This window comes from Lygodium microphyllum, chromosome 20, assembly GCF_053477565.2.
Source record: "Lygodium microphyllum isolate KBCC chromosome 20, Lygodium_microphyllum_v1.1.10, whole genome shotgun sequence".
Classification (NCBI taxonomy): domain Eukaryota; kingdom Viridiplantae; phylum Streptophyta; class Polypodiopsida; order Schizaeales; family Lygodiaceae; genus Lygodium; species Lygodium microphyllum.
Window position 1 is genome coordinate 104,695,949 of NC_141154.1, and position 17,857 is coordinate 104,713,805.

The following is a 17,857-nucleotide window of genomic DNA, read 5'->3' on the forward strand; positions in this document are numbered from 1 at the left end:
CTGATGCCATCCTTGAGAATGGAGTAATGGGACTTTCACACTTTCAAAAGGACTAGCTCTCTCTCTTGGAACTCCATGTGCTATCTCCACTTATTGGCATAGAGTTTCATGTGATCTTGTACTTTTTGAAGATTCACCTTACATTCTTGAAACAAGACATGCATGCACTCTAAGTCTTCTTTAATTTTAAGGTTTATCTTATCATTGAATAGGACCGTAGGGAGGGGAACCTTATACCCACATAGTGCCTCAAAAGGAGAGACCCCAATACTAGAGCGAGTGGGGTTGTTGTATGTAAACTCAACCAAATGGAGCCACAAATCCCAAATGTGATGTACATCATGGCAAAGTGTCTCAGATAGGTCTCAAGCCATTTATCAACCTTCTTGGTTTGGCCATTAGTTTGGGAGTGGTATCCTGTGGATGGAGCAAGTTTGGTACCCAAAGATGTGAAAACCACCTATCAGAAGCTGCTCGTAAACTTAGCATCTCTGTCATGCACTATGACTTGCAATAATCCATGAAATTTAAATACTTGCTTTATAAACTGAGTGGCCACTTGAGACGTTCTATACTGAGTCTTGGTAGGGATAAAGTGGGCAACTTTGGTGAGCTTGTCTACTACCACATATATGTTATTCCATCCTTTCTTGGTAATGGATAGGCATACTATAAAGTTCATAGTGATATACATCCATTTTCCTTTAGGGATAGGCAAGGGATGCAATAAACTAGTTGATTTAAGAGTATTGTCCTTGTTCTGTTGGGCATGGAACATAGCTAGACACAAAATCCTTGACATCCCTCTAGAGGCCCTTCTAGTGAGAGCTTTTGGCAATCTTGTTATATGTCTCGAAGATACCAAAGTGACCAGAAGTGGGGCAAGAATGCATATCTTCCATGATCTTCCATATCAAGTGAGAAGTGTGGGGGGATGACAATCTCACCATGGGAACATATGAGTCCATTCTTAAGCTGAGATCGGGAGTTTTCTTCCATTGCCCCATGTTGTAATATTTGAAATATATGATCGAATCCTTCATTTTGCAGGTAGGCTTTATGGAGCTTCTCAATCCAATCACCAATGCAACTTTGATATGGATGACACTTTACATGCCCACATGTGTGAGAATGAATTAACCACTACATTATTTTCACATCTAGTGTGAGAGATGTCAAAATCATGTTGTTGCAAGGTTGCCACCCATCTCCTCTACTTAGGAGTCAAGGTAGACTGGGTCAAGAAGTACTTGAGGACTCGATGGTCACTCTTTACTCTAAACCAGCTTCCATACTAGTAATGGTACAATTGATCAACGTCATGAAGGATTGATAACATCTCTTGGTCATAAACATTCATCTACATTTCCTTTTCATCAAGCTTATGGTTGTGAAAAGCAATTATTGACATCATGAAGGATTGCTAACATCTCTTGGTCATAAACATTCATCTACATTTCCTTTTCATTAAGCTTATGGATTTGAAAAGCAATTATACCATGTTCTTGTAGCAAAACAATGGCTACACCCCTGCCACTAGAATCACACTAAATGGTGAACTCATTTGAGAAGTTAGGGCATACATGATAGGGGTTGGGTAAGCATTTCCTTTAGCTGATTAAAGTTGTGATAAACTATAATACCCCAAAAAATGATTACTTCTTCAGTTGTTCAGTCAAGGGTGCTACAATTGTGGCATAATGCTTGATGAATCTCCTACAGAATGAGGATAAACCAAGGAAACCACATAAGGAAATGGTATTGGGAGGGTGTGGGTCAGTCCTTTACACATTGCACCTTTTTGGGGTCAGCTTGTATGACATTTTCACTCACAATATGCCCCAAGTACTCCACTGATATCTGCATGAATACACACTTACTTTCTTTAAAAGATAACCTACAGTCTCTCAAAATGTCAAACACTCTTCTAACATGTGCCAAGTGCTCTTCCAGTGACTTGCTATAAATAATAATATCATTAAAAAATATGAGCACAAACTTGAAGAGGAAAGGGTGTGAGATTTTATTTATGAGGTTTTAGAATGTTGCTGGCTGGGCATTCATTTACCCAAAATACATCACTAATAAATGATAAAGGCCATGATTAGTTCTAACTTTGTTTTTATCTCATCACCCTCTCCCATGCATAGCTAATGATAGCCAAAACCTTGGATCAATCTTGATAAAGTACCATGCCCCTTTTAGCTCATCAAGCAAGTCATCAATCTTGGGGATGGGATACAAGTTCTTGATAGTAATGTTGTTCAAGTCTCTATAGTCAATGCACATTCTGAAACATCCATCTTTCTTCTTAACTAACAAGATTGGGGATGTAAGGGGAGAAGAACTTGGCCCAATAAACCCCATCTCAAGCAAGTCCTTGACTTTCTTTGTAACTTCTTCATTCTCACACTTGGAGAGTCTACAAGGGGTTTGTTCATTGGCTTAAAACATGGCTCTAGATAGATGGGGTGATTCACCTACCTCTTAGGAGGAAGGGATGTAGGCATTTGAAAAAAATCTTTGTACTCTTCAAGTAAGGTTTTCAATGTTGAAATTTTGGTCACTTTTGAGAATTGATCTTTAATCTCCTTATTCAAATGCAAAACAAATATTTGTGAGCATTTATTAAATTCTCATTTGAGTTACTTTGCTGTAATAAGTTAGAAATATGCGTGGAATAAAATTTTGACCACTTTGACCACTCAAGGTTGGTGCATTTCATGGCTTGTTTGTAGCATACCTACCATCTCTATGTCTACTAAGTGTTGTCCCAAAATTGCATTGTTTCCTTTCAGCATTAAAGAAGGGTAAGTGGGGATTTTGGGGCTAGTAATAGGCATGGGATTTCCTTAATAAAGACCACCATATTGGCCTTGGCTTATGGGACTTCTTTGCTACCCAAAACCTTATTGAAAACCATCATTCTTGCTATATTTGCTTGCATATCTTTCATTCAAATCATTACATCAAACAAGGTAAATAGTTTTTGAGCCATTACATCAATAAAGAGGCTTGGATCTAATCCATAGATATATTTGTATGAATTGGAATCATTCCTGATGCTCGCAATATACATGGTCAAGTTCATGAGAACTGATTTGTATATTCTCTTACTCTGAGGTTTCATTGGTTAAGTTGGAACCATCGCCTTGCCAACTACTTCTTTTCCACATGGCACACAAATACCTTTACCACGTGCATTTTAAATCTTCCCAATCAATGATTTTTTTATTTTCTTTGTTTATTTAGTGCCACCAAGTGTGTGCAAACCCTTGCAAATGGAGAGCAAAGATAATTTTTGATCATCACGGCACTGGTAGATATTAAAGTATAACTCCAGTTTAGAGGTCCATTATTTCAAGTCAGATGTGGGGATGATGATTTCCCATTGTACTTGGTGAGAATAATCTTACCAGGAAGGTCGTTGGGGCCCTGCTACCCATGAAAACCTTGTTGCCCATACATACCATATTGCCCATCAATGCCATGTTGGCCACCATTAATGCCATGTTGTCCATGATTTCCATATTGGCCATTAGTGCCATTCTCTCCATGATTGGGTTGAGCCACATAATTTCCATTTGGACCACTAATTCTGGAAGGGCTTCTATGGAAAGTGGGTGAGCTTCTACCAATGGTGGGTGGGGGGTCTCACTAGGGGGTTGTATATATGGATAATAGGAAAGCTCAAAAGAGGCTATTCATTTCTATGGAAGGCCTCACCAACCTCATAAGTTCTAGATGGAATATCCCTTGCTCCAATGATGCCTTGCGGGCCACGTACCTACTCTGATGGTGGAGGCTGTTGTGCTTCAAGCTTGGACTCATTTACCTTCTCTTGCACTAGAGTGGTAGCTAATTGGGTGACAAGAGTGGTGAGATACTCCAATGCTTCTTGAGTCTGATAGTTGGAGAGGACATTTTTTTGATTGCTAGATCAATCTTAGAGAGTATTTGGTGGTGGTTGGCGACCATGTCATTATGTCTCTCCATATGGCAAAGTTCATACACTGACATAAGATTTGTCTCAGCATGCTATAGAGGTCCATATTCGACACTTCTTATTGTATTTCTCCATTTTACTCTTGGGATGAGCTAGGCTCATCATTCATGGATGCTTAGGAGTCTCTAATGTCCCTTTGAAGCTCTTTTTGAGCCTTTCCTTTGCCTCTATGTCCTGCCATTTTAGTACAGTGCTTGCACAGGGCCTTGCTACACAAAAACGGTTGTAACTTTTAGCTTGTAACTCCAATTGGAGAAGATTTTGATTTAAATCAAAGGAGATGATGCCCTCCTCGCAATGAGCTATAGAGATCTTTAAAAAATTTGTAAGCAGATTTTTGTGATAGTCTAAAAATTCTTATACCTTCTCTACAGCTTGTCTATGACCAAATTTGCATTGTTTAACCTCTTGGGTTGAATACTTTGTGGGACCTCTTGCAAAGCATATAGACCATTTCATACATGTTGGGAACTCAACTACAAATGCCTACAACTCATTGAGCATGTTGAGAATAGCAGATGATGCTTGCCATAAGTGGCTTTGTACTAGAAAATAGATAATAATGTATGCTCTAGGAAAAGGTGTCTAAAATCCCATAAGCATAGAGAGAAAAAGTGGTACTACCCAAAAGCTATATAAGCATGTACTTGACACTCATTTCAATGCAATAGTACTATCAATTTGAGTCACTCAAGATTGTGTTTATGAGTCCAAGCTAATCTATCTTGGAACCTAATTCACTTGAGTTACAACTCCTCATTCTGACAATGTATCGTGTGTTTGACTTGCGTCCACCATAGCCGATCTATTTCTAGGTCCGTATTTCTCAACATGGTATTAGAGCCATGACTGAGCTAGATAACTAGTGGATGCATCTTGCTTCTTCCTTGCACACTTTAAATCCTTCCTATTTCGATTTTAGTAGAGTCCTTCTTTAGCCATGTTGTACTTATGAATGAATAGTAGGAGTTGAACCTACCTTAATACCCTTTGCCATATCCATACCTTAGGCTTATTCATCATCTCATACCCTTCTCTTCATTTAAAATCCACCCAAAGTAATCACAATATGAGGGGCCCAAACCAAGCCGGTAGCAGTAGAGGCCGAGAAGGGCTCCCCTACAGAGCGTGTGGCGAGGGACCTGGTGGCCAAGGCTGTGGATTCCTTGTTCAAATGGGAACACTCCAGGAAATTGAAGAGAGAGAGAGACCCCTCTTGCTCGAGGACGACCAGCTACTCTACCTTGTGGTCTCTCTCAAGAAGATGCTTGAGCTCTGCCAACTCCTATTGCATCCCAATCCCGCACCCAATCTTTGCATTTGATGGTATGCAAGAGGCCTGCCTCTTCGTCGATGACCATAGGGCCCCCCACCGCAAGGTTGAAGCCAAGCAGCAGCTCGGTGCCGAGAACATCTCCATTGCCAAGGTCATTGGCTTGTCTTGGCTCCTTACGAACTACAAGCCCTTCGAGGCCCACTGCAAGCTCTATGGGTCATGCGACATCTTCCTCACTGACAAGAATGTGCTCCCATAGTCAAGCTTGATGGCATCGCTGTAAGCATTGGGGAGGAGAATGAAGATGCCTTGATCGACTTGAAAGCAAAACTTGGTCAAGGATTGTCCACTTGCAGCATTTAGCATCGCACAGACTCCATCATTGTAAGAGATCTGTAGGACTAAAATGACAGAAAGGAAGTTGCTGAAGAGGCTGGTGTAGAAGCAAATGCCATACTCTCTCTCTCTCCCTCTCTCTCTCAATACTCACCTTTAGGCTAATACTAAGGTTAAAGCCCTAGCCTTAAAGTACATTCACACCTTCTCTTTCAGACTTGAAGCTATAAATCTCATTTACATCACAATGTTTTGTATTTCATTCTTGACATCCAAGTGATTAACCATTTTGCCATCAAGTGTCTTTAGACACTAGCATTGTGTGCCTTTCTCAATATCTGTCAAAGCACGAGGTAAGTTAGTCGCTAATGAGTCACTAAGCTACAAAGGTAATCCCTCCCTCATCCTATTTCCTATTGCTCTAGGATTAGACACTACCCGAGTATACTCGCAGAAGGACCTTCCTGCATTCAAAATGAGTTCTTTGCACCACACTCAAACAATCAATATGAATGTAATGATGAGCCATGAGCCCAAGCCAAAGAAATCCAACAAATCATGTATCCCAAAATCTATGACATGTATGTCAAAAGAGAGCTTGTCAAGCAAAGCAACCATAAAAGCATGAAGCAAAAAGAATGTGTCAAGAAGACTGGAGTAAACAATATGTACCACACATCGACAAAAGGGATAAGGAGCACAACAAAAGCCAAGGAGCATGAAGATAAAGAAGTCCAAGAAGACAAAGAAGATCAAAGTTTGGAGCAAAAGACCAAGAAGAAGATCAAAGGTTGCCAAAGAAGCAACAAAACAAAAGCGATGAAGAAAATATTTTCCACTGCTACAAACCGACAAAATGTTTTGCAAAAAATTCCCATAGAGGATCTTGAATTCCCTAAGTGGATCTACTTCCCATAGTGGATGTAAAAACCCAACCAAGATGTAAAGTTTCAAGCCTTAACTTGACTAGGCTGCCAAAGAGCTAGTCTCTTGGTCCATGTTTGCATGTAGGGGGGGGCAAAAAGCCAGCAAGGTTAGAGACTCATCATTTGAGGGGGGGTGTTGAGAATAACAAATGATGCTTGCCATAAGTGGCTTTGTACTAGAAAAAATACAATAATGTATGCTCTAGGAAAAGATGTCTAAAATCCCATAAGCACAGAGAGGGAAATTGGTACTACCCAAAAGCTATATAAGCATGTCCTTGACACTCATTTCAATGCAATGGTACTATCAATTTGAGTCACTCAAGATTTGTTTATGAGTCCAAACTAATCTATCTTGGAACCTAATTCACTTGAGTTACAACTCCTCATTTTGACAACGTATCGTGTGTTTGACTTGCGCCCCACCATAGCCGATCTAGTTCTAGATCAGTGTTTCTCAACAAAGCAATTTGTACATAAGCTTGGAATGCTATACATAAACTCTTTACCAATATATTTTTTCAAGAACACATTTGCAACTGTAAATGCCTTCAATTGGAATAAAGGGAGTGTGGGTGGACAAAAGGGGAGTGTGCTTGCACCTACAAATGAGTATTGGACTCCAAGACTTGAGGGATGTGCAAAGTTCATCCTCAAGTTGGGTTGCACACCCCTTTAGGGTCGTTAGTAAAGGGTCATTGTCTTGCTACCTTGCTTGGCATCGACATTTTTCCTTAATTGAAATAGACATGGTAATAGCATACTATACTAATGAAACCACATGCAATGGAAGTTTGATAAAAGAGCTTTTTTCTTTTGATGATATGAGGGAAGCACACAAATCAAAAGGGGTTACGAGCTCATTGATCATTAATCCATACAATGAAGGATTTGGAGGGACCCATGCTTTCATTTGATCCATTTCATCATGTAATGCAAATGATTAAGTGAAGAAGAGGGCTAAATATCTAAAATCTTTCAAACAAATGGTACAATCTCAACAAATGGATTAAGAGAGAGAGTTAGTTAACATACCTCTTCCATGCTTGGAGTAAGTGGATGAAGCTTCCTCAATCAAGAGACACAAATCCTTTACCAAATCAGCCCGTGGGAGCAAGATATCTTCAATATGTCATGCCCTTCAAGGATTTGAAGCATGCACTGATGTACGGGACTCCCCTGAGCTTTTTCCACAATTTCCAATTCAAGAAATTGAAAGCTTAGGTGAAGTAGTCATGGTTGCCCATGAAGAATCCTTGAAATTGGAGCTCCATGTCTTCAATCTCGAGCAACTCAATCAAGAATGGCTATAGGTGGACCTTGGGGCTAATATACACATTCTTTATGCACATGATTAAGGGCTGCATCTTGCTAGCTCAAATAGGGGTGATAGCTTGTACTATGGTGGCTAATCTACTCCTTTTTTGCTTAGAGAATGTTGCTAAATGGTCCTTGTCTCCTAGAGATGAAGATCAATCATGGAGAGAGGGCAACATTTCTTCTAAGCTAGCCATGGTAGCTTGGCAAGAAGAGGAGAGAGAAGGAATTCACAACTAGTAATTGTGGTTTGCCCATTCTCTAACTTCCGTGGAGGCCTTCTTTTCCAAAAATCGCTATAATGACAACTAAGCACAAAACTTTGTATGACGACCTGCTAATTTGACCTTATTACCTCTAGATGTGTCCACATCTTTTATACCTTGCTCAGTGTGACTCACCATGGTTTCCATATGATCTCACTCTTTACATATTGTGCGAGAGATTATCTCACACTCTAGAATATTTGTGATTTACAATGATGTCAAAAATCATTAATTAAGATCAACAATCGATATTAAAATAAGTTAGATACAATATTTTTAAAAATAATTATTTAAATTAATGTAATAATAATTAACTAACTAATTACTAATCATTTAGTAATTTAGTAATAATTAATTCTAATTTAGTGATAATTGTTATATCAATTTACTAAGACCTCTTATAATAAAATTACTTTTTGATTTTTAAATTAGTTTAAGACATTGAGTATGAATTTGAGATTTAGAGATTCATCAATTAGATTTTATGAAAATCTAGAGATTTTGATTATTCTACATATTAGAGAATTTCTCACACTTTACAATATTTATGATAGTTAGAAGTTTATTTTATTGGGATTTTGTTGTGTTGGAGACATTCTCACACTCTCAGATAAGCTCGTAGAAGTAAAGTGAGCATTATTATTTGCATAAATATATAAATAAAATTTGATTATTCTATTATGTTGGAGAATTTCTCACACTTTAGAATAATTGTGATAGTTAGGGGTTTATTTTATTGTGTTAGATACTTACACTCTAAGATAAGCTCATAAAAGTAAAGTGAACAACCTTTATTTGTATAAATGTATCGATAAAGTTTGATTATTCTCTATTGTGTTAGAGAATTTCTCACACTTTGGAATAAGTGTGATAGTTAGGAGTTTATTTCATTGTGTTGGAGAATTTCTCACACTTTGAATCATTCTAATAGTTAGAACCGAGGAGCTTATTTTATTTTACTGTGTTGTTAATTTTTCTTAGTATGCTCTAGATTGAAATCATGGTTCATGGACCAAAGTGGACATATGTGGAAGAGTTGGTGGCTGGAAAAACTTATTCATGATTATGACATAAGAGTTGTGGTCACACATTTGTAGGCAATGTTGTACAAAGTAAGGAGCATCTTTTCAAGGTTATTGGTAATGTCAATAGGTGCACATCTCCACCAAGTTGATATGCATGTATGCTTGAAGAAATATATAGCCAAACCTAAGACAAATGAGGTTGACATTAAGAAGAAATCAAGGGAATCTTCATGATAATAGGCCTTCTATTTCATATATGGGTGGCACTCAACAAGAGATAAACTCCATTTAGAAGAAATAAGAGACAAGAGGGTATGGGTCATACGCATACTCTTTCAAAAAAGGCACAAATTTGCATGCCTCTAAAGAGACAAGAACACAAACATGAGGCATTTGATAAATCTATAATGGTTGAACTTCACTTGAAGTGGATGTAACCTTTTATGACATGTAAGATACTATTCAATATGATTTGAAATCCCATATTTCAAGATGCTTTGCTTAGCATGGTTAAAAAAAGGCGTTGTTTTTCCCGATTATAATAAAATGCAGATAGAGTATGTAAATAAAGTTAAGAGTAATACTGAAGATGTGCTTAAAAGAGCTATACTTGATTTTGTGCTAATGGATGGGTGCACAATAGCATTAGATGAATGAACCAGTTGTCAAAAAAAACATTTGATCAATCTCGTGTATATTTGTCATCGATGTTTGATGTTCGTTAAGGCGATTGATACTTCCCTCAAGAAGAAAACTTCCACATACTTGGCTAAAGTATATGGGAGAGCCATTGCTTGTCTTGGAGGGCCCAATAATGTCATTGCTGTTACTTTGAACTTTAAAGGAGTTGATTTGATAAGGAGAAATATCCTAAAATTACGTAGATATGTTGTGTTGCTTATTGCTTAGGGATGTTGACAAGCTCCAATTTATCAAAAACACATACTTTGATTCAAATCACATTGTCAATTTCATAAGGGAGCTAAGCTTACATTTGCTAGCTTTAGAGCTAGCCTTCCTTGAAGACCTTTTAAATCTTTTGTGCCATATGATTTTCCATGGCGTACTACATGCTAAGTACATTGATTTTTGTGAGATAAGTGCTTCAAGAGATAGTGGTTAATAGGTGATGAGAGGAGAAATGCCCTTGTTATCAAGTGAATGCCAACAAATGTGTTTGCCTTGTGCAATCAATCTTCTTTTGGTACAATGTAGAAAAAGTGATTGATATTATTAAATCATTTATAGACCTACCTCACTTATGAGTTTGTTATTGGCAAGGTGTGCTAGCATATGTATGAAGCTAATAGGATAGTAAGAGAGTACAATGGAGTTACATTAAGGGAGAGAAGCCAAATAGTGTTGCTTGCAAACTAGCAATGGGGGCAACTTCATGCACCAATGTACAGAGCTAGCTTTGTTTTGGAACCCAAGTATTAATTATATAATTTAGTGGTGAATAGTGAAGTGAGGGTAATTTCAAAAAAGTATGCTTGCAATTGTTACTATAAGATCAAGGCAAAGAATCTTTTCACAAGCATGTAGCATGCATGGATAGGATGGAAATGTTTCAAGATCCATGGCATATTGAAGTAATAAAATAAGTTAGTGGACCATCTAGTGGAAGGAGTATGGTGGAGAGATGGTTGAGCTAAAGCATGTTGCCAATAGAGTGATATTAGTCGCAGATTCTAGTGGTAGTTGTAGGTATAACTGGTCTACTTTTGGCTTTGTTCACACTAAGCAATGCAATTTCTTGAATCCATTTGTGTTGTTGATTTGGTATATGGCCTCTTGCAGAATGACAAAGCGATGACAAAATGGACTAAAAGATAGCTTTTGAGTGCTTCAATGTGGAGGAGGTCAACAACCTTGTTCTAGTTTTGGATATCAGAAGTGACACCTTAGAAGCATAGCCATGAATTTTTTTTCCATTGGTTCTTTTATGGTTCTCATGTGTTTCTCTTGATTTTGAGGTTTTCATATGTACATCCTCAATAAAATGTGGTCTAAAATTAGTGCTCACTCATTGATTAAATGTTTTTTACTACACCATTGCATTGCTACATAAACAACCATATTTCCAAAATGAGGTCCCATGTTAACAATATTGCATTGTCATATAAACAACTATAGATGAGCTCGAAACATCCCCAAAGTAGCAATTTGGGGTGTGTGTGTGTGTGCGTGTGTTGGGGGGGGGGGGGGGGGGGGCATGCGGTGGCGATATATGCTTCCTTATTGGTGCATCCTATTGTGCTTCTACTTCCACTCCACATCAATAGCTCCTACTCCAAAATCTATATATTAGAATTTTATTTTATTTATAATTTATAATTTTACTTATTTAACCAAATAAATAAGTAATATTATCTATGTATGCTCATTCTAGCCACATATGGAGATTAGGAATGGGATCTAAGAGAAAAAGAATTACATATAATCTAAATAAAGTAACTAATTAAAGTGACCAACTAATATTATCTCTACACCTCCATCTTGCAACGTGATTTAGGAATGGGACTATAAAGAAACATAATAAAAATAAATAAATAACTTGAATTACTTCATTCATTTTCTCTCTCTATGCTCATCATAGCCACGTATGTAGGGTAGGAATGGAGTTGTAGAGAAAAAATGATTCGATAAATAACATAATTTGATTGAGTCACTAAAAGCATTAATGTTCTCTCACTCATCCTAGCCACATGTGAGCTATGCATGGAATCGTGGAGGAACATAATAATAATACATTTACATTCATATTGCTCACATAGCCTTGAAATGTATGTGACGAGGACTACGACTACTAGATAGGTAGAAAAGCCAGATTCACATGGCACATGTACATTAGTCATATATGTGGGCAATGACTCTATAACCTCTAGGAAGTAAGACACCTAGATTTACTTGGCACATGTACTATAGTCATGTATGTGGGCTAGGTCTACGACTGCCAAGTAGTAAGAAACCTAGATTCACCTAGCACACATGTACCTTGATCATGTATATGGGATAGCTTTACCAGTGGATAGTAGGAAACCTAGGTTCACCTAACACACATAACCTAGTCACATACATGGGTTAGGCTACTTTTAAGCTAGCAGGAAACCTAGATTTACCTGGTGCACATACCCTAATCACATCGTGTGGGCTAGGTCTATTGTTGGCAAGTGTTAGATTCATGCTACGTGTTATGCTGTCTCTAACTGTTTGTATGATTATGCTGCTAGATTAAATAATTGTTGCAATAATTAGAATTGTTAGGTGTTAGATTTCAAAACATGGCACTTTTAGGATGTATAGATAAATTTATCTCATGGTATCTATAGAATGGAGAGCAAAAATTTGAACAAAACAAAGCAATATTTGTTACTATCGTGAATGACATAGTTCATCCTTAGCATCTACATGAGCATAATATATTATCTCCATTTTAGGAATATAACGCACAATGACTTGCATGTTGATAATATTTAGGGATATCAACAACGTAAGTTACAACTTGAATTGACCATTGTGCTAAACGCTAATTTCTTATGATGTCTCATGCTTGGCCCACATTGCTTTATTTTAGATATCATATAATTCACTTTGTCCAAATGGTTCACAGCTTACCCTTCTTACTATAATGGTATATCTTGTCACATTATGATTCGCTTGACTTGATTAGAGAATATCCAATCCCAATTTTTAGTATTACCAATTCATAGTTGTCTCGTCGTATTATGATTCACTCCTTTTAGTAGAGAAGATCCAATGCCAATCTACCTTATTATCACATCACTATATTTTTCTTTAATACATCAAGACCAATGTCACAGTAGGTTTTTCTTATGTAAGTCCAAACTCAAGTTCTCTACTTCTTGGACCAAGGAGGATTCCTAAAGAATGCCAACACAGGGATTCAAATTTCAGCCCTTGGATTAGGGCTTTTCTTTCAAAGATTGTTGCATACTTTATTTGTACGAAAAGAACGTATTTATGTGCTCAAACGATCGAAGTGCAATATGGACTGAGGTGCAAGGCAACATCAAAAAGCCACTTCAAAGTCATTCTATATGTGGCAATATTTTTTCACTGCGCCTCTTCCTGGAGATAAGAGATAGAAGTTCCACATAGTAGGTATCTGTTACATTATAGGTTTAATAGGTTTAATACTGCATGACTAGAATATTTGTTGGGTAAGATCAGTTCATGATAGATACAAGAGTGCTCATATAAGAAACAAAAATATAAGACATGAAAGTTGGCTTCCATTATACCTTTGCGCCCAGAATAATTTACAGCTGCTTTTGAACATCTCTTTCTGATGGGCAACATTTGTGAAAGGAAACCACTAGTGATTGAGGCTTCAGACACATGCACTTGCTCAACCTTGCCACTGTAAATAAATAGCTATTTAGAGAAGGCATCTTCATAGACTAATAATGATGTCACTTTCCCAGAATCACAGTAGCTGCAATGCTTAAACATACAATCCTTAAGCCCATTATTGCCTTAAATCTTGCTTTCCCAATGTAATCAGACCTTGACTTTACAGAAAATGTGATGGTATTCTGCACACCCTTGCATGCTTCAAACATCATCTTCAAAAACATGAAGATATGGGACAGACATGTAAACACTCTGCAAATAAAGGAACCGGCAGCCATAAAATGGGTACATGATCCTCTTTCTTACAAGATTGTACATATCAAATGGCAGCTTCTAGTTTAGACAGCATAATGTATGCTGCAGGCTCACTTGGATCTATTTCCAGCATATGATCCACAACTCTGCCCCCGCGATCAGCATCACCTTTATTTGTGCAGGCACCAATCAAGCTAGTCCAGGATACAAAATTTGGTTGCACTGGCATGCGACGAATTAGTCTCTCTGCATCATCCACACGACCTGCCCTGGCAAGTAGGTCAACTAATGAATCATATAATCTTGCAGCTACCATACCACCATGGTGTTGCCTCAACTGAGCCACAATTTGGCAAGCTTCATCAATAAGACCGGCCCGACTGCATGCCGAAAACACAGAAACAAAGGTAACGACACCTGGAGTAAATCCTTGCATACACATTTGTTCCAACACATGCAGAGTCTCTTTCGCGTGCCCATGCTGGGCATATGCCGAGACCAAGGCATTCCATGTATAGAGATTACGAATGGGCATGTTGTCAAATATCTTCTGTGCATGTTGAAGGTTACCACACTTCCCATACATGGTCATAAGTGCTGTTTCCACAATGACATCAAAATCAAACCGGCACGACATGACTTGCATGTGAACAAGCTTTCCAATTAGCAAGGCTGACTGGTTAGCACATGCAGAAAGCATGCTGATAAATGTGACCTGGCCAATAAAGATGCCTTCTATTTGCATCTGGCTGTACAATGCCCATGCATCTGCAGTCTGTTTCCTGTCTCCATAAACAGCTATCATGGTATTCCAAGCAACTACATCTTTAGCCATTTTATTGAAAACCTGGCGAGCATCCTCCAAACTGCCACACTTTCCATACATGTTCACAAGGGCACCTCCCACGATGGCATCACACTCCAAGCCAGCATCCACAACTTGACTGTGTAGTTGTTTTCCTTCCAGCAATACAGTCTGACTAGCACAGGCAGAGATCACAGTTGGAAATATATATACATCAGGAACAACACCTTGCCGTTGCATTTCTTGGAACAAAAGAAGAATCTCATGATTGCACTCATGCCAGGAATATGCTGCAAACATAGCATTCCATGCCAACCCATTCCTCTCAGTTAACTTATCAAATACAGCACATGCATCCTCAACACTACTGCATTTACCATACATATTGATGAGAGCATTACCAACAGAGATATCAGACACCAATCCCATGTGTATGATATAGACATGCATGCGTTTAGCTTCTCTTAGATCTGTACAGTCAGGCAGAATACTTAGGAACGTCAGCTTATCAGGAATGACTCCTTCGAACCACATCTGAACAAATATTTGAACCACCTGAGCAATACTCTGCTGCTCAGAATATGCTGAGATTAAGGAGTTCCATGAGACAACACTTTGCACTGACATATTTGAAAAAATTCTTTGAACATCCTCCAAAGCTCCACATTTTCCATAAAACTTCAAAAGGACATTTGTAAGAGTGAGATCCACATCCATTCCAGTGATACAGATGTGTTTGTGCACATGTTGCCCATCCGTTAGGATTGTTTCGCAAGTACACGCATCAAGAACACCTAGAAATGTGAGCTTGTCTGCAATAACCCCTTCCTCCAACATTTCAGTAAAATAATCCAGTGCCTTCTCCCCTTTCTCATGCTGAGCACAAGCTCCAATAAAAACACTCCAAGTCACAGTATTACGTTTGGTCATCAAGTTGAATACCCTTTCTGCATCCTCAGCAGAGCCACATCTTCCGTACATACCAACAAGGGCTGTTCCCAGGACAACGTCCTCCTCTATTCCACCATTTGCAATAATGTGAGCATGCAAGCGTTTGCCTTCTGCAAAATGTCCTGAATCAGATAAAGAATCAATGACACTGATGAATGTGATTCTATTGGGGAGCATCCCACAATGCTGAATATGATAAAAAAGTTCCAAAGCCTCCGATGCACAATTATTGTTAGAATATGCAGACAGCAACGAATTCCAAGCCACAATGTCTTGATCCATTGACTCCTCAAAGATCCTCTCTGCACCCTTGATGTTTTTACACTTTCCATACATGTTGACAAGTGCAGTTTGAACAACTATGTTTGAGTCAAATCCTCTGTTCATTACATATAAATGTACTCGCTTTCCGCCAACTAGGAATGTATGCATGGCACAAACTGAAAGAATCCCGATAAATGTGGCCTTATCTGGCAATGCTCCTTTTTGTTGCAACTGTTCAAAGCAGTGAAATGGCTCCTCATGTCCAACACCATCTTGCACATATGCTGCAATCATCGCATTGCAACAGACTACACTATCTTCCGACACTCTCTCATAAACTCTCCGTGCATTTTCCAAACTGCCACATTTACTATACATGCTGACAAGGGCAGTTGCAACGAAAATGTTAGACTCAATATCACTCTTCGCAGCCCGTGCATGTATGTGGCACCCCTTCTCAAGGTAGTCGCTGCTGTCGAAAGAAGACAGGACCTGCACGAATGTGACATGATCAGGAGCAATTCCCTTCTGCTGCATAAGTTCAAACAGGAACAGGGTTTGACTAGAATGCCCTAGCCTCGAGTAAACCCCAATGATGTTATTCCAAGAGTGGACATCCAATTCCTGCATGCTGCTGCGGAAAACCACGAGGGCGTCTCCTGCAGCTCCCAACGAACAATACTTCCGGATTAGCCGAGCAGCGAGGACGGGGTCTACCTCGAGGCCATTCATGACTATGTGGGCATGGATGCACTTGACATCTGGAAGAGTATCCGAAGCACGGAGGAGGGAATCGACAATGGGGACGAGCAATGCGGCGCTGCGGGCCAAGGCCGTGACCTGAGTAGTAATGATGGCGGGTAGGCTGTCCGAGCTGCAAGCTTCTGTGTGGACATTCTGGGCGGTACGAGGTCCAGGTGGCTGCTGATGGTGCCGCACCTTCTTATAGAAGAAGCATCTTGAGAGCATAAGAAGCCTAAAGGGTGCTCTCCTGTAGCGGCCCCCGCAGACATCCTGCGCTGCGCCTCTCTCTCTCTCTCTCTCGCTGCAGCCTCTGTCAAACAATAAACCCAACAATCTGACCTTTACCGAACCTTCAGCATAGCAAAGCTAATACTAATAGCCTAAGAGCGTTTCACGCCCGTGTTGTTTTGGTGCTTCGAGCTTTATTCACGCTGGTGTTCTTTTGGTGCTTTGCACTAAAGCTCAAAGCACCAATGTCGATAAAATAATTAAGATAGTGCGTTTTAATGTATGTTTTATGTATGTATACACCATCACTTTCACAAAGAGAGAGAGAGAGAGAGAGAGGGAGAGAGAGAGACTAAGGAGGAGTCTTCGAGCACAGAGAGAGAGAGAGAGAGAAGGCGCACTCAAGGGTGCAACGTGACATACCTATGGAAGTTTTTCGAGGGTGCCAGAATTATAACACATGGCCCCTCGAAAAGCTTCTATTTATATTAATATTAATATGTATTTACGTTATCATAGAATTATCATATTATGTGTATGTGTGTGTATTGAGATATTCTCTCTTTCTCTACATGATTAACGTAATAGGAAATATAATGTATATTAACATTTGCATATGATATATTAATATAATATATTATTATTATTAATGTATGTAATATAACATAATATTCTAAAACACAATATATTATATATCTCTTAATATCAATAAGTAATATATTAATAGTTATCATATATTATATATTGTTAAATTAAATTTAACACACACATATAAATATACATTAATATATATTACATATATTAATATGTTAAATCTCTCTCTCTCTCTCTCTCTCTCTCTCTATTAGAGTATTTGCCATATCTTATATTTCAATAAAAAATACTCACTTTGCTACGCTTCCTTGCAACTCTTGGCTTCATTTGATGGCTCCACAGTCGCCCTTCGAATGATCAAAATGAGGTAAAGCTTACAGATACGTTTTATACTCGATTAATTTTTATGTTCCTCTAGTTGGATAGGCACTTCTTTTCTATCAGCTAAATCCCCCCAATAGGGTTAGTACATGCAAGTTTTCTTGCA

General features: G+C 38.6%; 1 protein-coding gene across 1 annotated transcript; it reads right to left on the reverse strand.

Annotated features, from left to right (window-relative positions):
* Window positions 1-13,094: 13,094 nt before the first annotated feature.
* Window positions 13,095-16,913, reverse strand: LOC148019205 (pentatricopeptide repeat-containing protein At3g09040, mitochondrial-like). The gene has a single exon (XM_087660748.1). The coding sequence runs from the start codon at window positions 16,771-16,773 to the stop codon at window positions 13,849-13,851; it is 2,925 nt and encodes a 974-aa protein (XP_087516874.1). The 5' UTR covers window positions 16,774-16,913; the 3' UTR covers window positions 13,095-13,848.
* Window positions 16,914-17,857: the final 944 nt, after the last annotated feature.